Source organism: Netta rufina, assembly GCF_964035555.1.
Source record: "Netta rufina genome assembly, chromosome: 19".
In the NCBI taxonomy this organism is placed as follows: domain Eukaryota; kingdom Metazoa; phylum Chordata; class Aves; order Anseriformes; family Anatidae; genus Netta; species Netta rufina.
This window is the reverse complement of record NC_140143.1, coordinates 3882256-3903967: the sequence shown is the minus strand read 5'-3', so window position 1 is coordinate 3903967 and position 21712 is coordinate 3882256. Positions and strand designations below refer to the sequence as shown.

The window sequence follows — 21712 nt, the reverse complement described above, 5'->3', positions numbered from 1 at the left end:
ATACCCACGGAGCATGGTGCCGAATATTCATGTACTGGGAACCAGAATGAGGCAAATGTGAATCTTTATTACCAGTGGAGGTTGTTAAATATTTATATTTTCTGTTTGAGACGCGCTGTGACACACGCAACTCAATTATAATATAACTAAAAACCGGGCTAAATTATAGATAAATGGCAACAAATGAAGGGGGGAGCTCAGAACTTCACCATACCCCGGGGTGTGGGGGGGAAATAACAAACTTGGGAGAAGGGCAATGCCCCAGCAAGGCCGTGGGGACCTCGGCTTGCCCTCCCCAGGGGCACGTTTCCAGCCCCGTTCCCCCCATTTCTGTCCCCCCCAAGTTGTCCCCCCACCCCGCCAGGGTGCCCTGCTCCACGCCTGCCCCTCGGCAGCACTGGCCGAAGGGAGCTGCGTGCAGGAATGGCCTCGTTTTGCCAACAGATGAAGAACGTGCCATTTATTGAGGAAAACAGCAATAGAGAGGGCAAAAAAAGAAAAAGAAAAAAAAAAGAAGAAGAAAAAAAAAAAAACAACATTGGAATTTAAATTAAATTTAAATTACAACTTTGCCAAGGCTCGTGACCAGAATCCCTTAATCCCGTTTCTAATCCTGCTCCCTCGGAGCCAGCAGCCCCACGGACCCCAGACCCACGGGGATCCAACTCCACGGCCCTGGTGCAGGATTGGACCCGGAGCAGGATCCAACCCGCAGCATCAGCGACCGGGGTTTTAATTCCCTGAGCTCCCAGCCACGGCGGCTGCGAGCAGGCTGATGATTAGCAGTAATAACGCTAATCATGGCAGCGTTTCCCGGCGTGGTGGCCAGTGGAGGAGGCTGCTCACCCAGCCCTGGTGACCAGCGGCGGGCTGAAGGATGCTGAAGAAGCCCCCGCTGGGAGCGTGCTGATCCCTGGCAGGGCTGGATCAGATGGATCCTGCTGGAGGGGAGACAGAAACAGCAGAGCCCTTCCAGTGTGGGGTCAGGCATGAAGCCTGGCACGAGGGGCTCGAGCAGGGCTGCGATTCCCCTCCTGCTCCCTCTCCATCGCGTGCAGGGAAGGGCAGGACCCGGGAGGTGTTGGGTGATGCGGTGTGAGTGATGCTGGCGCACCGGGGCGGGCTGGAGACCTTCCTGGAGACCTTCCCCTGCAAGAGCTCGGCTCCTGGAGCAGCCTCCCTGCGGGCTGCTGGCCGCCCTGCCCCACGGGACTGATCCTGCCCCCCAGACACGGGGCTGGTGCCCGGCTGCCGGGCCGCATCCAGCCCCCGCGGCACGGCTCTCCGTCGGCACGCGGGCTGGGATCTGGCCAGGACGCCGTCCAGAGCTTTTGTCTTTGTGTACTCCTTGTAAATTAGATTTTGCTCTTTGCTCTGTTGTCCCTGCCAACCCCTTAGGAGCTTGGAAATAGCTTGGTCCCCTTCTTCTCCCCCTCTAATTTCCATTCCTTCACCCAAACGCGGATTCCCTTTCGTGCCCGTTTTCCTCCCAGGGTGGGAGGTAACGGGTCTGTGGTCGCGCACGGACAGCTCTGCACCAGCCCGGCCACAGAAACTTGAGTTTTAAAGCTTGTGGTGGCAAAAAAAGAGCCACAGAGCGGTACAGCATCCCAAGCAGACACCAGGCATCGCACGGGGGAGCAGGTTCTGGCCCCAGGGCAGGACCCGAGAGCAGCCACCGTGTTCCCAGATGAACGGGACCCTCCGCCCCGTCACCCCCGTGCTGACATCAGTGCCGCCGCTACCAGCACCCTGGATCTATCCAGGGCCCCGTGCCTAATTTGGGATGCGGTGGACATTTTTAATCTGCTGCTATAAATATTCATGGGCTGTCAGCTATGAAAAAGGACCCTGCCTCTCGCCGCGCTGCCCTGCCGGAGGGGACCAAAAGGGAGAGGGACCGAGCCCCAGCTGGCCACCACGGGAGCTCCCCATGCTGGCTGCTGCCTTTTCCCAGTTTTCTATACCCCAGTAGGGGATGGCTGCAGGGGACCACACGGCTCGGAGTGGTTTCCTCCTGGCAGTGACGTCCACGGAAAGCGCGGGGGCGAGCGGCGGCATGCGCGGGGGCCGGCTGTCAGAGCCTCGAGTCCCACAGAGCCGCAGCTCACGCCTGTCACAGCAGCCTGCTGAGCTGCAAAAACCCAACAAGGGGCTCGTGCTGCCTCACGTTCCTGCTGTGCAAAGCCCCGGGGATCACTCGCTGCCAGCTCCCACGTCTCCACCTCGCCAAGGTCCCCGTGGAGCTTCCACCGGGGCGCACAGCCTGCCCTGAGGTGTATGGAGAGCCGAGCAAGTCCTCGTGTGTGTGCTTCACCCCAACACATCGACCTGACCCGGCCTCTAGCACAAACTAAATTAGCTGCCTTTAATCTGGAGATAATCACATGAGCCCGTCCCAGATTTGCGGGTGGTGGGAATGGAGCAGGGTGAGGAAACCAAACCCCATGTCCCGCAGCAGGCTCCATCCCGCTGTATTCCCAGAGCCCCCCTCCCTGGCACAGACACTGCCCTCTGCAAACGCCCTCCCGCGGCCTCTGCAAAGCCTCCAAAACGCACATTTCATTTAGATTTAATGCAATAGTTGCCGTGGTCAGTAAATACCACAACCGTATTAGTGCAGGATTAATAGCTGTGCCGTGGCCAAGTGTCTACTGCCTGATCCCGGCTGCATGCAGGTGGCCGAGCGCCGGCTCCCCCAGCCCTGGGGGCACGGGGGGAGCTCCTTGAGCCATCCCTTGCTTGCTTTCCAGAAAGACCCCTTGTGGCTGAGGGTCCCAGGGTAAAGCAGTGATGTTGGTGCAGTGCTCCCAGGTGGGAGCTGCTCTCAGCACCATCCCGACACCGACCCGCAGGCGAGGGCAGAGCCGCTCACCCTGTCTCCAGCTTCCTTGGCACCCGCTCACGTGGAAAGTCGGCTTAAAAAACACAAAATAACAACAACTGAGCAAGTGTTTGACAGCTTCAGCTGCAAATTCTGCTTTTCACGAACGTTGGCGGTGCTCGAGCTGGATGGCACGAACAGCTGGGTGGGGTGTGAAGGGGGAGCGAGGAAAGCCGGCCCCAGCACCCAGCGGTTCCTCGCACGTGTGGGGCTCCAGCCCCACGCCTCCCACCCCCAGCCCTTCCTTACATCTACCTGCCCTGAGCTGCCAGGGGCTCCTCTAACGTTTTGGGGCACAATGAGGCATTTCCATCACTCCAGCACAGCACCAGCGCTTCTCAACCTCCGCACCAGCACCGCTGCAGCCCCCAGCTACCAAAACTTGCCCGTTTATGCCCAAAATTGCAGGGATGCACGGGCTAATTGGCTGCTCGGGCATGAGCTGATGGGGTGCTCAGGTGTTGCCTAATTGGGTGCTCGGGTGTTGCTTAATTGGGTGCTCAGGTGTTGCCTAATTGCCCACCCATGCGTGCAGCAATGGGGTGCTCAGGCGTGAAGCCATCGGCCGCCCGTGCAGGGAGCAGAAACCTCACTGGTTTCCCTCTCCTCGGAGGGGCTGGAAGCTGGGGGGGGTGAACAGCACCCACATACAGCCCTGCGGGAATTTTGGGGTGGGAAGAGTCCCAGTTAGTGCTGACGGGGCCCTACAACACCCTCCTTGCTCTCCTTCCCCCAGACGCACCATCACAAGTGGCAAAGAGCTCCCACAGCCATCGGGATCACAGCACTGAAGGAGTAAAAGCGGGGAGACCCTGAACCAGCCATCGATGGCACCACACCAGGGAACGTTAATTAGGGAGAAAGCCTCATTAGAACAGCGAGGGTGGCCTCAGGGGTGCGGGAGGGGGACGGGGAGCACACAAGGGGGGCACAGGGGTGGCTGCATCCATGGGGACCCCAATGGGGTGTGAGGGGCTTCAGCCCCTGGAGTGCTGGTGGCTGCTGGAGAGAGGGGATGCACTGCTGTGTGCCCCGGCCAAGGGAGAGAGATGCAGATGAGGAGGTTTAAAAAATAAATAAAATGCAAAGGAAGGGAATCCCTGCTCCCCTCCCTGCCGTCTCGCTGGTGCCCCCGCTCCCTCCTGAGCAGCCTAATGACAAAACCAAGTGTTTGTGGGGAAAAAGTAACACCCGAGGGCTGCTCAGTGCAGTTTGTGGTGGCTTTTTTATTTTTTTGGACAGCTCTGCAGCTGGAGAGAAGAGGGAGCAATTGAGGGGTGCTGCCTCCTGCCCCCCGAGCCTCCCCAGTGCGGCCCCATGTCCGTCACCAAACGCAGGGCAGCGCCCCAGGACCAAGTGCCACAACAACGTTTGTTTGTCATGGAGAACCTCCCTTTTTTATTTATTCTTTGGCTGGTCAGCCCGATTAATCCTGACAGGCCCTTCGCAGCACATTTTTGCCCAGTGGCTGCTTACGGAGACGCGAGAACCAGCAGGAGGGTGCGGGATGAAGGCACCCCGTGCCCGCACCCCAGGGTCGGGGGCACCCACACGGCTCCACGGTCACCCCAGCCCTGAGCCCTGGGCTCCCTGGCTCTCAGCAATGCCCTCCTGGCACTGATCTGCTCCAAGAGCTCATGAGGATGGGAAGCATTGCTCTGGGACGTCACATCAACCCCACAGCAAAGGTGCCAAGCTGGAAAACAACCACCCAAAAAAAAAAAATAATCCCCCAAATCCAAAGAAGCAGCGCACAAGCAGCCGTCTGCTGAAGCCAGCGATTTTCGCCTGGGTTTCCAGAAACACTTCAGTTCTTAAACCAACGGGGAGGGGGGGAAGCTCTCCCCTTCCACAAGCACAGAAAGTATTCAGGAGATGAGGTGCAAAATTCCTCTCTGACTTCAAAAGGCGTTTCTCCTGGCCGGGTACCCCGAACCCTGGCACGACCCACTGGAAAGCTCCGAAGGCAGCCGCTGCCTTTTGCCATCTCCCAAAATCCCTTCGTAGGGGATTTGCTTCATGGCAAGCACCAGCAGGGCCCCATCAGCAGGATGCAGGCAGCCCCCATGGGGACGGATGGGACCCTCAGTCCAGCCTCAGCTTTGCGGGGAAAGCTCAGAGGAAACCTCCCTTTTTGCTAACGCTGCCCCCAAGGTCAGTTGTGGGTTATTTTTTCGGCTGCCATTGGCTCTCCGCAAGCAGAGGCAAGCAGAGTTTTTGCATCTGACTCCCACGCTAACACTGGGATTTGGGTCTCGTTTGCTTTCTTGTCCCTCTACGAGATGAGGCGAGTGCAGGTGCAGTGGAGGTGCCCCCCCAAAGCACCCAGGTGGTTTGAGGTGCTGGGGAACCAGGGCTGAGCACCCCCCGAAGGTACCAGGGGCTGTCCCGGCCAGCAGCACCTCTGCTCCCCATGGCTCCCACCCACAGCAGCTCCTGCTTTGCACCCAGGCTGGCCATGGCTCTGTCCCCCCCAGCTGGCCGTGCTGTGTCCCCCCCTGGCCCCAACGCTTTCCAGGAGGGGCTGAGCCATGGCCAGGAGCCCCCCAGCTCATGCCCAGCGTGACTTTCAGATGCGTGTCCCCCCCAAACACATTCCCAGGTCCCAGCCCGGCGTCCATCCATCTCCTCCTCACCCTCCTGCTGGCAAACAGGGTGTCGGGGTGTGGGGGGGGCTCACTGGCAGAGCAGCCCCCGCAGCTCCTGGGGCGAGGTGACGGGCAGGGAGCAGGCGAAGTTGCTGCAGAGGTAGGCGGTGGCTTTCCCGTCCTTCCTCTCCAGGGACGAAAGGAAAGGCAACTGGCGGTACAGGAACCCGGCGCTGTCCCCGTCTGCCAACATCAGCACCTGCGGGAGAAGGAAAGGGAGAGCTGAGGGGGGGGGCACAGCCGGCTGGTACCCCCTGTGCCACCCAAAGACAGGGGGGACAAAGCCCAGGGACCCGTGCTGTGGCCACGTCCCCGTGGGTGCAGCCCCGGTGTCCCCCACCGGCCACAGCCCCCCAGCAGCTCTGGAGGGGGGGTGATGGGGATGGGGGCAGCCTGGGATGAAGCCCGAGGCTGGAGGAGCTGTCCTGGGGTCAGGCACCAGCACCCGGCTCCTCGTGCCCCCCAGCTGCCTCCCAGAAAACTCAGCCAGCGGCCAGCGCTGGGCTGGGGGCTCTCCCAGCTGCCGCAGGAGCAGCGGCGGGGCTGCCAGGATAATTAGCTTTTGCCGAATAAGAAAACATTTGTTAAAGCCTCAGGCCTTGCGGTCTAACAATGGGAACGGCCAGGAGCTGGCCGGGAGCCTGGCCCCAGCACGGGGACACGAGGGGCGAGCAAATATGGTCCCCGTGGGGGCTCTGGAAGCAGCAGGCGGGCACCAAGCAGTGCCTGGCCCAGCACCGAGGTGCTCAGCCCGCCACCGAGGGCTGCAGATCCCCGACATCCCCGTCCTGCCCCCGCTGCCACCCCCCTGCCTGGCACGGGCTGCCCCTGCCCCGTGTCCCCAAGGGGGTGGCCGTGTCCCCAGCTCGCCCGTCCCGCCCCATGCACCCCCCGTCTCCCCTCAGCCCCTGCCCTGCCCCAGCGCCAGCTCAGCCCGAGCTCCCTGCCCTCCTCCCTCCTCGCCTTTGTCTGGAATTAATTCCAGGAGTGATTAATTACCAATTCACGTCCAATCTGAAATTCATTATTCATTTTTCTCACATGCTCCCTAAGGTCCTCTTGCGGGGCCGGGATAAAGGCGAGCCAGGGAGCTCGCACGCCGCGGCTGAGGAGATAATGGGATCCTCCGTAATTACCCTAAAGACCATTAACGGGGCCGAGATCTCAACCGGGAGCGGGATCCAGCCTGCCTGGCCCCATCCTGCTGCCAGCACCCCGGCCCCACGGGGCAAACGCAGCCAGGGAGATGCCAGCAAAGGGGTGGGTGGCATCTGGCCACGCTGATGGCCCTACAAGTGTCACGGGGAGCCAAGTGGGGTCCTCAGCCCCGGCAGCACCCCCGCAGCAGCCACCTCCAGCCCCGGGCTCCTCCAGCCACGGGTGCAGGTTCAGATGTAGCGGCTCCGGCGCCCTCAAAGCCGTTTTACCATCGGCTTCTCATTACGGCCAGGCTTTCCATGTGAGGTTTGTAAGGAATTAATTACTGGAGCGACCTAATTAATTGTTTGTGTTCCCGCCGCCGAGGCTGGCCCCCGGCGCCCTGCCGGCACCGGGGAGCGGGGGCGGCGGGGACGCGGCGCTGACGTCTCCGCAGCCCCGGTCCCCAACGCAGCCACGTCCCCAGGGAGGTGACTCAGGGCTGCTCCCGCTGCCGGGCGGGCAAGGAGGGAGGAAGGAGAGGATGAGGATGGGAAAACGAGCAAGGAAAAGCCCTTTTTCCAGCCAACCCCGGCGGGCAGCAGCCAGGCTGCTCCTGCTGGTCCCAGCCTCGGCGAGGGTGCTGCTGAGCTCCTGGCTCTGCCCGAGCCCCCAAAGCCGGGCGCCCCCCACCAGGAGCCCGCTCGGATGGGCAGCAGCGGCTGCAGGAAGGCAGCACCGGGCTCCTGCTGGCAGCGCAGTGCTCTCCATGCCTGCAAACTGGGTCACTCGCTGTAATCCTTCCAAGGGAGAGGAATAAAGCGGGAGGAGGGCGCGCACGCAGCACCAGGAGCGAGGGAGTGCTGCAGGGGAGCTGGACGGGGTGCTGTGGGCAGAGGGGGCTCTGGTCACTGCACCCTGTCCTCCAACAGCACCACTAAACGCTGCTGGGCGTCCGCAGGACAGCCTCTGTGGGCTGTGCTGACACGAGGAGAGGTGAAGGAAGCGCTGCTGACAGCTCAGCTCAGCACAGCTCTCCCCATTTGGGTTACAAAAACTGGGACTTTGGCCCCGTTGCCAGCCTGACGCTGCAGCTCAGCCCCAGGTGCAGATGGAGCTGGCCCAGCAGTGCCACGAGCGCTGCCCCTCGTCCCCTGCCACCTCTCTGCCTCGGGAGAGCCACGCAGGGCTCAGCCGTGCCCCTGCCACCAGCAGGAGAGGACGGGAGGTCCCCAGGAGGGAGGAAGGACAGGACGAGGACGGGGATGCTTTCACTACCTTGTTGGGGCTGAAGACAGAGTGCACGCAGCGAAGCATCTCTTTCGTGTCTTCTCCTTGGGGGTCTCCGCAGATCACCACCTGTCCAGAGACACCACAGACGGCAGAGGTTTGGTCCCAGCAGGCTCTGGTGGCCCCACACCACAGCTCAGCAGCCCCGGCCCTACCTGTTTGAGGGTGTGGTGGAAGACAGCGGTGGCCCGGGCCATCTCTGGCAGGGCTAACGGGATCTTCTGCAGCCTCTCGGAGAAGGCAGCCAAGATCTGCCCGGCTTTTTCCACCCACTCTGCGTGGCCGGAGTAACAGGCTGCTCGGAGCAGGTTGGTGACGGTGACGGAGTTGGCGTTGGGCTCTGCTCCGTCCTGGTCTGCGGGAGGCACGGCAGCACCGTCAGCCCCACGCTGGGCATCACCCCTGCCCTCCCCGGGGCATGCAGGGCACGGGCAGGTCCCCCAGCTCACCGTCCTTCAGGCGGAGGAGCAGAGAGGAGTCACCAGCCTCGCTGGAGAAGTAGGCGAAGCCCTTGGGGTCCCAGAAGAGCTTGTCCTGCGTGTGCTGGAGCTGCAGGGCCCACTCCAGCCAGCTCTGGTCCAGGGAGGCTTCGTAGAGGTCAAAGAGAGCTTGGATGACGAAGACGTAATCCTCCAGGAACCCCTGAATGGGGACAGCACTGCAAAGGCAGGCGGGGAAGGACATCAGGGCCTCCAACCCTGCGGGTCCAGCAGGGCAGAGCCCTCCCCACCAGCACCTGTGATGTGGGATTTCCCTCCCGAGCTCAGCAGTGGCTGTGCCAAGTCACCGCACGGCTCAGCCCCGGCTGAGTGCGGGTCCAGCAGCAGCACGGGAAGGCTCCTACCAGCTTGACAGGCGAGGAATGCAAACGATTTGACCTTAAACCCGTGGGCTGGGTGACACGCTCCGCACCACTGCTCACCTCTGCTCCACCGCGCTGTCCTCGCCCCGGTAGCAGCTCCGCAGCAGCCTCCCGCTGGCCGGGTCGAAGAGGTGCCTGCGCAGAAAGCCAGCTGCCTGCGCTGCCCGGCTCACGTACTCCTGCCTGGCCAGCACTGCCCCAGCCTGGGCAAAACCCGAGATCATCAGTCCTGCATGGGCACAGGGACAGGCTCAGAGGGGCTGTGGCAGCAGGGAGCAGCGGGTGCCACTCGTTTTCCTTTAAATGATGCTCAGAGTGAAGCTCATCCCCCCTGATATATGAGGCAGGCCAAAGGCAGCTCAGCAGCTCTTCCACTCGCTCCCAACCACGGGGAAAGTCGCTCGCTATCTCCAAAGGGAAAGGAGGAGCACTGCAAGGCCAGCAAGAGCTGAGCCTCAGCTTGTGGGCAGGAACTGGGCTTAACAAAGTCTTGCTGCCTGCAGCACTTGGCTCCACGCTGTAACTCCAGCTCAGGCTCCAGCCCCAGGAGCTGTGACCCTGCGGTTATCACCCGCTGCAGGACGCTCGGACAGACAGACAGCCACCTGTGCTCACCCTGTTGACACAGCAGCGGGCACGAACCCGGGTCCTGAGCCCCCATCCCCATCCCCTGGCAGCCCAGCCGAGCAGGCTGCGCCACGCAAAGAGTTTTGCTGCTCTCTGCTGGCAACAGGGGAAGAAGAACAAAAAAAAAACAAGCCAAACCCAAACCAAAACAACATCCCAAACGTGCATGGGGCTGAGGCCCCCCCCAGGACCCCGCTCACCGTTCCACGAGGCCAACATCTTGGTGTCCAAGTGGGGCCGTGGCCGCTGTGCCCGGGCTGCCCGCAGCCTGTGCTGGCTGTCCCGCAGCAGGGCGCTGAGCCGGCCCTGCTCCAGCCCAAAGCGGGCGGCCGTCAGCTCCAGGGAGGACCGGATAATGAGGACGTTCTTGCCCTTCAGCTCCTGGTGGGGGTCCTGCAAGGAGAGCCCCGTTCTAGGAACACCTCCTGGCCGAGCAGGGTTGGACCCATGTGCCTCGGGTGGCTCTGATGTCCCCTGTGCGCAGCGATGCTCGCGGTACCGGGCAGGTCTTGGCTCTTCCTCACCTGCATGGGGCTCACGTTGCCGTCCTCCTTCACCCCGTAGTGGTGCATGAAGACATCTCCCAGGGTCGTCCCCTCAGCAGCCCCCTCGACCGGGTCGGGGAGGAGAGCCCGGATTTCCTCGGCCCCCCAGACACAGAAAGCCCCCTCTCGCTTCTCGCTGGATGCAGCAGTCGGGTAGGAATCCGCATCTTCTGCGCTGTAAAAACCTCCAGCCTGGGGAGAAAGCAGCAGAGATGTCCCAGCTGCTGGTACGACATCCCCGGTCTGCAGCACTCCATCATGTCCCAGACGGGGTGAGCGACCCCCTTCGCTTGGCCCAGCTCGGGGAAGCACCCACCTGGTCGCTCAGGTCCCGCGAGACGTAGAGCAGAATGTCCCCGGCAACGTCGGCGAAGAATTCATCCCCGGAGATCTGCGGGAGAGATGAGGCGGATGGCACTCTGCAACACCACATTGAGCAGGGGGAGGAAAGAGACACGGCAAGATGTCACGGCCCTGATGGAAAGAGCTGGCAAAGGGGAGAGGCACGCCTGAATGTGCAGGATATGTTAAACACGGGGCTATTTGGGGTAAGATCTCTGATAGGGATTAGAGGCACTGGGTAGCAGCCCTGGATTTACACCACGGTCTGAGCAGCAGGACGTGGTGCTGACTCTTGCAGAGAGTTTCCTTTCCTCAGGGGCTAAGCTATCAGGGGCTCGTGCAGTGTTCCTGTCTGGATGAAGGGCAGTGGATAAAGGGGAGGACGGGAGCGCTCAGATGGGCAACGTTTGGGCCCCAGCCTTGACACTGCTCACACCCCAGCCCAGCCCGAACTCGGGGTGCTGAGCACACCCCACAGAGGAGCACGGTGGCCACACCTGGAAGGCTCTGCTGTAGGCGGCCGCCAGCTGCCCCTGGTCGTACAGCATCTTCTCGAAGTGAGGGACGTGCCAGTGCTGGTCGGTGGAGTAGCGGTGGAACCCCTGCAAAGACCGAGCAGATGTGTCCCCACTGCCCTCCTCCTGGGCACTCCTGGGGTTTATCCCCAGAGCTTTCCTCCTACCTGCCCGATGTGGTCATGAATGCCCCCGTGAGCCATCATCTTGAGGGTATGCAGAGCCATCTGCAGTGCCCGCGCCCCTTCTGGGGTGGCTCGGTGCAGGGCCCAGTAGGTGAAGAGGAAATTCAGGTTCACTGCAACACAGGGACACAGCGGGAGGCTGAGGGCCGGGCTCTGCCCCCCAGCACGGCTCAGCTGCAGAGCCCAAACTGACCTGGGGTGGGGAACTTGGGGGACTCAGAGAAGCCACCGTACTCCTCGTCGTAGGAGTTGGAGAGCTGCTGGAAGCAGGTGGCCAGCACCTCCTCGGATGGCGGGGGTGACTGCTGGCCCTGCACGCGGATCTGGGACATGGCTAGCAGAGCTTCCAGGATCTTCTGGCTGCTCTCCAGAAGGCCATCTTTGTTCTGCCTCCACTGTGATGCAGGGAGAAAATTGGCACTTCCATTTTTTCCCTTTCTTTCTGCTTCATGCCCTGCCCCAAACTGCACCTTCAGCTCTCGGTGCCCTCCCCAGGCCAGCCCAAACACACCCCCAGCCCGGCCACGGCTCTGACACCCTCTCTGTCCCACTGCTCCTTGTGCCTCTTCCCTCCCACACCCCCAGAGTGATCTCTCCACTCCCCCTTTGCCTGAGCGCTGCCTGCCCCGTACCTGCTCTGCGACGCGGAGCAGCAGAGTCCGAAAGCCAATGCGGCGAGCGCTGTCCTCAGGAGGAAAATACGTCCCCCCTGCGAAGGGCTTCAGGTCCGGAGTCAGCCAGACGCTCATCGGCCACCCACCTCCACCGCTGGTAGCCTGAAGGAGGCATCAGGGTGTGCAAAAACCCCACGTTGGCCCTCCTGGAGCAGGGCTACGAGCCTCAAAGGGAGAAGGGCAGAGCCTGCCCGCTCCTCCCCTACCTGCACGAAGGTCATGTACACTTTGTCCACGTCTGGCCGCTCCTCACGATCCACCTTTATGCACACGAAGTTCTCGTTCATGATCGCGCCGATCTCCTTGTTCTGGAAGGACTCCTCCTCCATCACATGGCACCAGTGGCAGGTGGAGTAGCCCACTGCAACCAAGCCCACCCGCTCAGGCGAGGCCCCGGGGGGGTCGCTCAGAGACGAGCCAGGCTGCTGCGTGCCCTCACAAATTGCTGTGGCAGAAAAGCCTCCTGCAAGCACGGGCCACGTGTGCCTCCTGCTCCAAAGTTGAGGACTGAGGTGGCCAAAAGGCCCCTGGATGCAGCCTCCATACAGCCAGGGCCCCAAAAGCACGCGGCATCTCTTGCTGGAGGAGAATCGGTGCCCAGCACCTTCACCTGCACCACCACCCGCACGCAGCCTGGCTTATCTGCTCCTTCAGGGGTGTTAAACGCGCCTTGTTTCTGCTCACCTGACAGAAAGATCAGCTTGTTTTCTTTCTTGGCTTTATCAAAGGCCTCCTGACCCCAAGGGTACCTGCGGAGGGGAGGCAAGAAGAAGTGGGGGCAGAGCCTCTGGGCTCCTCTGAAGCTTCCCGAGAAGCAGCAGCTCGGGCACCCCAAGCACATCGGCCTCGGCAGAGGGAGGACGAGGCGGGGAGGCGAGAGGAGCTCTTACCAGTCCACGGGGTTGTGGGCGTGCTGCAGGAGGTAGGGGGACTTCTCGTTAATCAGGCGGTTGGTGTAACGAGGGTGGCCAGGCGGCCTGGCTCTCCCTGCCGTGGCCATGGCGATGCTGCCCGTCAGAAACAGGGACCTGAGAGAGAGATGGGATGGGCAGGAACACAGCCACGGCCCCACTCGCTCCCCTCTCACCCCAAAGAGAGCCGTGACACCCCCAAAGAGACCCATGACACCCCCAGCCACCTGGGTGCCCCCTTTTTGGGGTGACACGTCCCCAGCACGCTCCCAACCCTAAGCATTAGGGCAGAAGCCCCTCAAGGGGGTCCCCATCACCCCACACATTCTGCCATGGCTCTGCCCCCCCCTCACAGCCCCAGCGCCCACCCAAGGCAGCATTTTAGGGCCGTGGGTGATGGGGTGCAGCCAAGTGGCACAGGGGGGGCAGCAGGGGACCCGTGAGAGCCTGCTGGGGCTGGGGGCATCAGGGTTTGGGGATGGGGGGCTGCAAGTGGGGTGCAGGATGGGGGAGCAGGGGGACGCGGAGCCACGCAAGGTGCGGGGCTATAGGGACACGGGGAGGATTTAGGGGAACGCAGGAGCGGCGTGGAGGGCGTGCAGGCAGGATTTGGGGGAATGCAGGGAGTGCAGATAAACGGGGAGGATTTAGGGGAATGCAAACGGTGCGGGGGTGGAGGTTTAGGGGGCTGCAGGGGGCACACGCAGCATTTAGGGGAAACGCAGGGGGATGCAAAGAGCGCAGCGCCCGCAGCACGGGGCAGGATCGGGGCAGCTCAGCAGGGACGGGGGGCTCACGGGGAGGTGCCGGGGCCGCAGCTGCCGCCCCCACCCCAAAAAAAAGTCCCGGTAGGGCCACGGCCGTGCCCGAGGGACCCGACCCCGGCCCCGCTGCCCCCCCCCCCCGGTACCTGCGGGCCCTGCGCAGCGGCGCCGCGAACATGGCGGCGGGGGCGGGCCCGGCCGGGCGGGAGGGGTCGGGCCCTAAAGCGGGGCCAAACCCACAAACAAGGCCCCACGGCTGCGTGGGGAGCCCGGGGGTGGCTTCACAACCCATGTACCCACCCCTAAATCACCCCGCCAAGGTGTAAAGAGGCGGCACGCTGCAGCTGGGTGGAGAATTTTATTGTCGTACGGGCGCTTGATGGGGTCCTGGGTACAGCCGCAGAGCCCCCGGGACCGTGCACGCACCGAAGCGAGAACGCCTGCCGCCCCCCCACCCCCTAAATCCCCCTGGACCCCTCCCAAAATCCCCTGGATCCCCCCCTAACATCCCCCTGACACCCCCCGAGCCCCCCCCGCCTCCGCACCCCAACCCCAAGCAGCGGCTGCAGGGGTCGGGAGCTCCCGGTCCAGGCTCTGCTCGAGGCTCCCGGGGGGGGGCTCCAGGGATTTTTTTTGGGGTACAAAGTCCGCTGAGCACACAGGGGTTGTGGGGTCGCCCCCCCCGGCTGGTAAATAACACAGGTGACAGCAGAGCAGGGCCGCGGGGCCAAGCGGAGCAGCGGCATCCAGGAGAGCGGGGAGAGCGCGAAGCATTCAGGGGGACGAGATTTGGCGGGGAGGGGGGCACATTTTGAGGGAAAAAGGAGCAGAAAGGGATAAGCTCCAAATCCTCCCCGTCCCCCGGGACCGTCCCATAGCGCAGCCGGCAGCCCCGGGGGGCTCCATGCAAGCGCCGTGGCAAAGAGGGAGCGAGGGCGCGGGGCCGGCACCGGGACCCCCGCCCGATGTGCGGGGCCCCAAAAAACGAAGCCCTTGCCACGGGTCCTCCGCCGGTGGCTGTATTGGGGGCACCCCATGAGGCCGGGCTCCTCTTGCGGGTTCCATGCTGGCTGCCTGTGACCCCCCCACCCCAGCACGAGGCGTCCTCCGCTGCGGCGAGCGACCCGGCTGCCCTAAGGGTCTGTGCAGGAGGAAACGCCAAGGGGGCCATAACGGCCGGGGAAGGGGCGAGAGCCTACACGTGCTGCTGGTCTGGAGCCTTCAGAGGAAGGGGTTGAGGCCCCCCTGCGAGGCTGGAGGGGCCGGGGGGCCGCTCAGCGGCAGTAAGGGCTGCGGGAGGGTGCTGGGGAGCTCGGGGAAGGGGCCGGCGCCGGCCTGGGGGAAGGCACTGGCGGAGGCGGGGAGGGCGGCGGGGACGCTGCTGAGCGGCAGTGGCAGCGAGGCGCTGTAGGTCATGGCGTTGACGGGGAGGCCGGCGGGCAGGCCGGGCACGGGCGAGCTGGTCCGCATCTGGTTGAGCGTGGGTTTGGGTTGCTCGGCGAGGCTGAAGGGGTTGGTGGGGGACGGCGTGCTGAGACCTGCAAGGAGACAAGGGGATGCGTCAAGGCGAGGTGCGTCGAGGCGGCTGCGCGTCCTCCGCACCCTCCTCCTCCTCTTCGTCCTCCTCGGCCTCCACCCCGAGCGCCCTTCTCCCACCCAATGCTTTGGGAACCCCAGGAGCATGGCCCTGGCACCCCGGGACCTACCCGAGAGGAAAGGGTTGCGCGTCTTGGCTGCCTGTGGCGGCGCGACCAAGGAGTCCAGGTTGACCAGGGAGGAGGCGGCGGGGCCAAGGAAGGCCTCGGGGGTTTTACAGTCCTTCCGCTCCTTGCAGGACTCGGCCAGGGAGTCTGCCAGGTTGGTGAGGTCGAAGCTCTTCGCCCCGTCCTGCTTGGTGCTGGGGAACAGGTCGCCGAAGGGGTCCAGCTCTGGGGCAGGGGAGACGAGATGCATGAGCCACCCGTGGGATGCCGACAGTGATGTGATGTCCTGCCCTCGTCACCCCCCGGGGCATTTAGGGGCACATCTTGCCAGATTGCAGCCTCTCTGCAGCAGGGCTGAGGCTGCGGCGCCACGGGAGGCAGCAGGGATCGGGGACGGGAGTGCCCACAGGGACCGGGGCTACCCCCTGGGTTGCAGGGCACCCGAAGGCCACGGCACGTGGGGACGAGCTTTGGCCACACCAGCAAGGAGCCATGCAAAGATGCAGGAGCAGCTCCTGGCTGGAGGCAGGGACAGAGGAACGTCCCCACCAGCCCAAATCGGCCCCTGCCCGTGTCCCCGGCGCTTACCCGCAGGGCTGCTGGACTTGGCCGAGGAGGGCGGCTGCGAATGCTCCGGCTCCGGCTGCTCAGCCGCCTCGGGAGGTTTTGCAAACAGGTCGAAAGCGTCCCCCCCTGCAGCTGGGGGGAAGAGGTGAGACTCCAGGAGGGGGGCGAGCGGGAAGGCGAGGGGTGGGAGACGTGCAAGCGTGCAATGGGGGCTGCGGGGATGGGGTCAGCAGCGCCCACCAGCCCACGGAGACTGGGATGGGCACAGCAGGAGCTCGGTCCCAAGCAGGCAGTGCCAGCCAAGGCAGCGGGGACAGGGCCACCGGGATGGAAACAGCTCGAGGAGGCCGTTTTAACAACCAGCGCTTGCACCCAGGGCTGGTTCTGCTCTCGCTCCCCCTTAGGGACCAAAAATCAGGGCAACTCCCTGTGCGTTTGGGGCAGCGGAAACAGGACTGCCACGAGGTGGGAGGAAACAACCGAGGAGGAACCGAGAGCAGCACCGAGCTCTGAAACCCACGTTTTTCCTATAAACAGCTCCCCACCTGCAACGTGGCAGGTGCGGACAGCAACCGTCCTGTCTCGGAGGGCACGTAGGGGAGTTTCCGGGGGAGCACAGCCAACAGGTATCGGGGGTGGGGGCACCACCCCGCTGCGGGAGCGCTGCGGTGGCTGCCACCCACTCCCATGGGAGGGCTCCGTTAACTGTGCCACGTTAATTAAAGCAGACTGCTGCAGGCAGAGAGAGAGCCTAACGGTACTCTGATATCTTCGGCACACCAAGGAGCAGGCAGAGGTCCTGCAGGAGGTGCTCACGGAGCTGGCTGTGGGACAAGGGGCACCCAGGACGGCAGCACCAGCCAGCGCCGTGCACGATCCCCAGCAAAACCAAATCCCTGCCCGAGGACTTACCAGGGTTAGGGGGCGGCTCAGCCACAGCAGCCCAAGGGTCGGTCGCTGGCGCAGCACCGGAGCCCTGGGCAGGAGGGGACGTCGTCCCCCAGGGGTCCCCGGGAGAGAAGCCAGAAGGGGCGGGCGCCTTCCCCCACGGATCAGTGGCAGCAGGGTGGAAATCCCAGGGCCCAGCAGGGGTTTGCTGGGACGAGGCGCTCGCCTGGGGCAGGGGCTCCCCGCTGCCAGCTGGCACTGGCACCCAGGGGTCTGTCGTGCTGGTCCAGGCTGCCGGCTCCGCTTTGGGTTTCACATCTGAAAGGAGATGAGGGGAACGGGGTGGGGAGCAGAGGGATGCTGAATGTTAGGGACGCGCCCGGGGACTGTGGCTTCCCACCAGCATCGCCACCCAGGCGTGCAGAGGACGGGGCAGAGGTGGGGGGAGAAGCCAAAGGTACTGAACGGGTGGGAACTGGGCAGGGGCAGAGGCTGGGGAGAGCGCCATGCCGCTGCCCTGAGCTGTGGCAGACGTGGAGCAGCCCCTACCTGGCACGTCCCACGGGTCCACAGACGTGTGGCTGGAGGGGGCTGGCACCGGCCCAAATATATCTGCCAGCTCCAGGATAGAGGACTGCGAACAGAACGGGAATAAAGGCGTAAGGGAAGCACAGCACAGACCTGCCGGCCCAGCCCAGGGCCACAGCGTCGCTCGGGAGCTGCATGTGCGGCCACCCAGGGCCCTGGTGCTTCACCTGGCTTTTCTTCATCTTATCCTCTTCCTCCTCTTCCTCCCCACCCGGGGCAGTCTCCTCCAAGGCTCTCTGCAGCAGGGAGTTCTCCCCTTGCCAAGCCCTCACCTCCTGCGGGGACAAGGGACGGGGCCGTGAGCGGGACGGGGCCCCGCAGCCGACACCTCCTCCAGGAGACAGACCCGGCGCAGGAGCTGCCACCGCATCCCCAGAAAGTCCCAGCATCCGAGCAGGGGTAGCTCCTGCGGGGCCGAGCCCGCCAGGAGAGCACGCAGCGAACGTCCCCGCAGGAGCGAAAGCGAAGCAGGCGCCAGAGCGGGGCCGGCAGCGGGGCCGGCGGCCGCAGGAGGCAGAGAGAAGCCCAAGTGCAAGAGAGAGGAGCACCCGGGGCTGCGGGGCACAGGTACCTTCTCGTGCTCCTCTTTGCTCAGCGCGAGCGCTAGCTGCAATTGCCTTTCTTCGTCTGTGCTGGAAAGTGGAGGAAGTGGCTTCTGCCAACAGAGGAAATGGGGTGAAATTTCAGCTGGGCCTCAGCTTGCCGAGCGGCTCGGTGGTCGCCGTCCTTGCCACCAGCCTCCAGCAGCCCCTCGCCTACCTGTGCAGCGTGCCCAAGGGCTTGCTGCAGCCCCCAGCTCTCCAGCCCCCGAGCAGCCTGGGCTCGGGAGTCCTTCCCATCCCCTCCTTTGGGGTACGGACACTCAGACCCGAGGCAGTTTTTGGAGAGGGGCCGTCCCCACGCCACCATGGCAGCCCCGATCGCCGCCACACCACACTCATCCAGGGCTGGGAGCGGGGATGCCCGGTGGGGGTGCGCACGTGCACGGCTGTGCATGCGTGTGCGAGCGTGTGCACAGCCCAGGGGGGCTCCGAGAGGCAGCGCTTTCGAGAGCATGTTCCTACAGAGCTCATCGCAGCAGCGAGTGGAAGCTATAAATACTGCATTTCCAGGACTAAAATAGGGATACGCACATGCTGTTCAGCCTCCAGAAGAGCCACCAGGCAGGGGAAGGCAGGCAGCAGCAAGCACTGCCTCTGAAGCGTGTCCCCTGCCCCGGCAGGACCGAGGACATGATGCTGGGTGCCAGCCCCCCAAGGACACTGCCCACGTCCTTGGTGTGCCCGGCCGTCCCCGCACGGGCTGTGCCAGCCGGCGGCAGTCTCAGCGGGTGTGCAAATAAAGCCGTGTCCAAAGAAAAGGGGCAGGAAGGAGAGGGGACAGCCCTGGGGGAGGCTGCACAGCTGGGGCTGGGGCTCGTTTGCTGCCCGCATCCCCGCTTGGCTCTGCCAGCTGGAGAGGAGCAGCCGCAGGCGGAGGCAGCCGTGCCCCATGCAGCAGGACGTATCGCCTCCCAACCAAGGCGAGAGAAACGGGACCAGAAGACCTCGGTGGATGAGGGCAGCTAGGTTTGGTGTCTCAGCCTTGGTGCTGTCCCTGCAGGCACGAGGACGGGTGGCACGGATAGCCAGTGCCCCCGCTGCCTGCTGGTGACGAGCAGCCCGGTTATGGGTCTGTGCACAGCCCTCGGGCAGCCCCATACCCACTGTCCTCCACAGGGGCTGAGCCCCCACAGATAATCCTGGGTGTGGGGCACACCCCGGCCCCACGGCCCTACCTTCTCGGCCTCCTCCCGACTCATGGCCAGGGCGAGCTGCAGCTGCAGCTCCTCCTCGCCCGTCGTCTGCGGCCTCGCTTGCTCCAGGTCAGAGGCGAACCGTGGGGATGAGGACGATGCTGGGAGAGAAAAGAAGACGAGGTGAAGGAGCAGCGTTGGCACGTCAGGGAGGAGACCAGCCACATGTCCAACAGCCTCCCTGACCCCATCCACAGCTCCACAGGTGGTTTCCCCAAGGCCCATACCCCTTAATTAACACCTGCGACCACAAACGAGCTGCACACCGCAGCCGAGCATCGCCACCAGCACCCCAAAAAGCGGAGGGGGAGCGCTGGGGTGGGCGCAGCAAACCTCACAAAGCTCCCACCTCGACCCGCACGCAGCTCCCACCTCCTCCCCGCCGGGAGCACTCACAGTTGAAGGACGAGGGCGAGCCCCGCGTCCGGCCGTAGTCGTCGCCGTAGGGCGATGCGCGGCGGCCGTAGGCGGCCTGGTGGCTGCCGCTGCCCATGCCCTCGAGGGCCATGCGCTCCTTGGTCTGCAGCGCGTGCGCCCGCTCCTGCTTCAGCCGCTCCTCGTCCTTGAGCAGCGCCATCACCTGCTTCACCTTCTCCCGGATGTTGATGCCCTGGTCCTTGCCGTCGCGGTCGACGTACTGGAAGTCCTTCAGCGTCTGGATGGTGTAGAGGTTCTCCCGGCACTGGTGGGTCACCTTCTCGGAGCCGGTTTTGATGAGGTAGTCCAGCAGGGTGAGGGCTTTGTAGACGTGGCGCCAGTTCTTGCCGCTGTCGTTCAGCCGCCGCCAGATCATGCCCATGACCTCGGCGAAGGCCACCGTGTTGAAGGTGAGGTCGGCGATCTCCGACATCAAGGAGCTGGGGGGCCCCCAGGGGTCGTTGGAGGTGGCCTCCCGCACCTTGATCTCCGCCTCCGAGTAGTTGTGCACGATGTTCTTCACCTGACGCCGCAGGGCCGAGGTCGTCATGGCTGCGCCCTGCCCGGGGCCCGCCGGCGGCGAGCGCTGGTGGCGGGGAAGGGACGGGCGCTCACGGCCTCACCGGCACCTGCAGCGGGGAACGGGGACGCAGAGACCTCAGCACCAGCCCCGTGCCACCAGAGCCCCCTCCCAAAGCCCTCAGCCGGCACCGAGGACGCTTCTCAAGGTGGAAGGGCCCGTCGCCACCGCGTCTGACGCTCACCGAAAGCAGGAGGGATGCAGGATGCTCAGGGTGGAAAAAAATATCTTAGAGAAAACCGATACCTAGCACTGCAGAGCTGCCAAGAGATTTGGCTTCGGATTCAGCAACATTTGGATGAGCTTTTACCAGGCGCTTCTGCTGCGACGAGCACCCACCTGCAAATGGCAGCTCCCTCCCCCAGCCCCAGGCTGCCTCCGGGCCCCAGCCCCCTGCAGCGCACGGCCTGGGGGCTCCCCTGCACCCCCCCCAGAGGCTCCCAGTGCTGCCAGGACAGGCTGGGCGAAAATAAAGGCCTGGCGTGACTCAGAGCCTGCCCTGACAGTTTTGCTGAGCAAACTTGGTGATTTTGCTTCTGGGATGGAAACACGTGCTGCTGCGGGGTTGCTAAATCAGGGGGCTACCCCGGCGCCAGGCCAGCAGACAGGGCAGGTAACCCAAAACCCGCTGCAAAATCCCCAGATCCTGCCCGAGCCTACCCTGTGCCCATCTCCTGGCACGGGTGGCTGCTGTCGAAACTCGCCCACGAGGCTCCCGGCTGACTTTTCCCCGCATCCCCTTCCTGTGGGGTGGCCACGAGGCACCCGCGGGCACCCTGACGCTGCTGCTTGTCACCACGGGTCCCTGCCATGCCACCAACCAGGACTGGCAGGGCCGGGAGCTGCCCTGGGCCCTTGCTGCTGGGAAATGCCCATCCTTCACCAGCCAAACCACGTGGCTCGTCGTTGTCCCATTTTCCTGTGACCCCACCACAGCTCTGTGCCCTGCTCCACACTAGCCTCACCCACGGGGCTGTCAAACACCACGACCCTCATTGCCTTGGGGGATCAGCAAAGCCAAGAGGCAGGGAGGCTGGAAGCAGGCTCCCCACCGCAGGGCTGGGAGCTGAGCTGCTCTCTGAGCTCCCACCCCAAAACTCACCGGCAACGCTTCCCCGCTCCGCGATAAGGCTGCCGGGCACAGGCCTATCTCCCCTGCCCAGCCACGAACGCGGCCGCCGATTACCGGTGCCCGTCCCAACACCCGGCTCACAACGCCAGCACCTCCCTGCACCGCAGCCACCGCGCCGTGGCCGGCCTCACCGCCGGCACTGGGCTCTCCAGCCGCCGCAGAACCGCACCGGGGCCGTGCCGACGTGCCCACGAGCCACGCACGGCACCCGCCGCACTGCCGCGCAACCCGTGCAACCGGTCCTGCACCTCCTGCTCCGGCGGGACGGCGGCACCGCGGCACCGCCGGCGACGTCCCCGTGAGTCAGAGCAGCCTGGCACCGCCGCGCTAGCAGGCGGCCCGAGTTTCTCTCCCCCGACGCTTCCCTGTATCGATGCCCTTTCGCAACGCCGCTGCTCGGCGCGGCCTTTGGATCCCACCAGGAGAGCCTGGCTCGGGCGGCCGCGACGCTGCTGGCGCGGAAACGCCTTCGGGACGAGGGCAACGGCGCGGCAAAGTCCTCCGGGACTTGGCTCCGTGCTCTGCTTTCCACCGCCACCCAGCAGGAAGATAAAGTCACGCTTTCCAAAGGTGCCACCGGCCCAGCAAACACCGGCGTGCCCGTCCATCGGCCTCCAGAGAGGGATGTCACCTCCTGTCCCCAGCGGGTCCCCCCCTA

General features: G+C 64.1%; 2 protein-coding genes across 2 annotated transcripts; both read right to left on the bottom strand.

The window, feature by feature from the left end:
* Positions 1 to 369: 369 nt before the first annotated feature.
* Positions 370 to 13565, bottom strand: SPATA20 (spermatogenesis associated 20). Its single transcript, XM_084298737.1, has 16 exons — positions 13531 to 13565; positions 12600 to 12737; positions 12394 to 12458; positions 11916 to 12070; positions 11668 to 11811; positions 11229 to 11430; positions 11018 to 11148; positions 10833 to 10937; positions 10310 to 10384; positions 9973 to 10185; positions 9649 to 9841; positions 8882 to 9050; positions 8409 to 8617; positions 8115 to 8314; positions 7948 to 8028; positions 370 to 5731 (listed from the first exon to the last, which is right to left on the bottom strand). The coding sequence occupies exons 1-16, from the start codon at positions 13560 to 13562 to the stop codon at positions 5561 to 5563; spliced, it is 2283 nt and encodes a 760-aa protein (XP_084154863.1). The 5' UTR covers positions 13563 to 13565; the 3' UTR covers positions 370 to 5560.
* A 1040-nt stretch (positions 13566 to 14605) lies between these two features.
* On the bottom strand, positions 14606 to 19892 carry EPN3 (epsin 3; the record flags this gene model as incomplete). The annotated part of the gene is made up of 9 exons (XM_084298731.1): positions 14606 to 14922; positions 15091 to 15312; positions 15676 to 15786; positions 16567 to 16860; positions 17092 to 17176; positions 17298 to 17405; positions 17702 to 17785; positions 18908 to 19026; positions 19322 to 19892. 9 exons carry the CDS (start codon positions 19890 to 19892, stop codon positions 14606 to 14608), a joined length of 1911 nt encoding a protein of 636 aa, XP_084154857.1.
* Between the last annotated feature and the right edge of the window lie 1820 nt (positions 19893 to 21712).

What these genes read in the sequence shown, in the direction of transcription:
- SPATA20 (XM_084298737.1), bottom strand. Translation starts at nt 13,562, where the DNA reads ATGTTCGCGGCGCCGCTGCGCAGGGCCCGCAG. An exon ending in TTCATGACCACATCGGGCAG is followed by an intron (nt 10,938 to 11,017) that starts GTAGGAGGAAAG and finishes CGGTCTTTGCAG; the next exon opens with GGGTTCCACCGCTACTCCAC. An exon ending in CTGTCTTCAGCCCCAACAAG is followed by an intron (nt 5,732 to 7,947) that starts GTAGTGAAAGCA and finishes CTTCTCCCGCAG; the next exon opens with GTGCTGATGTTGGCAGACGG.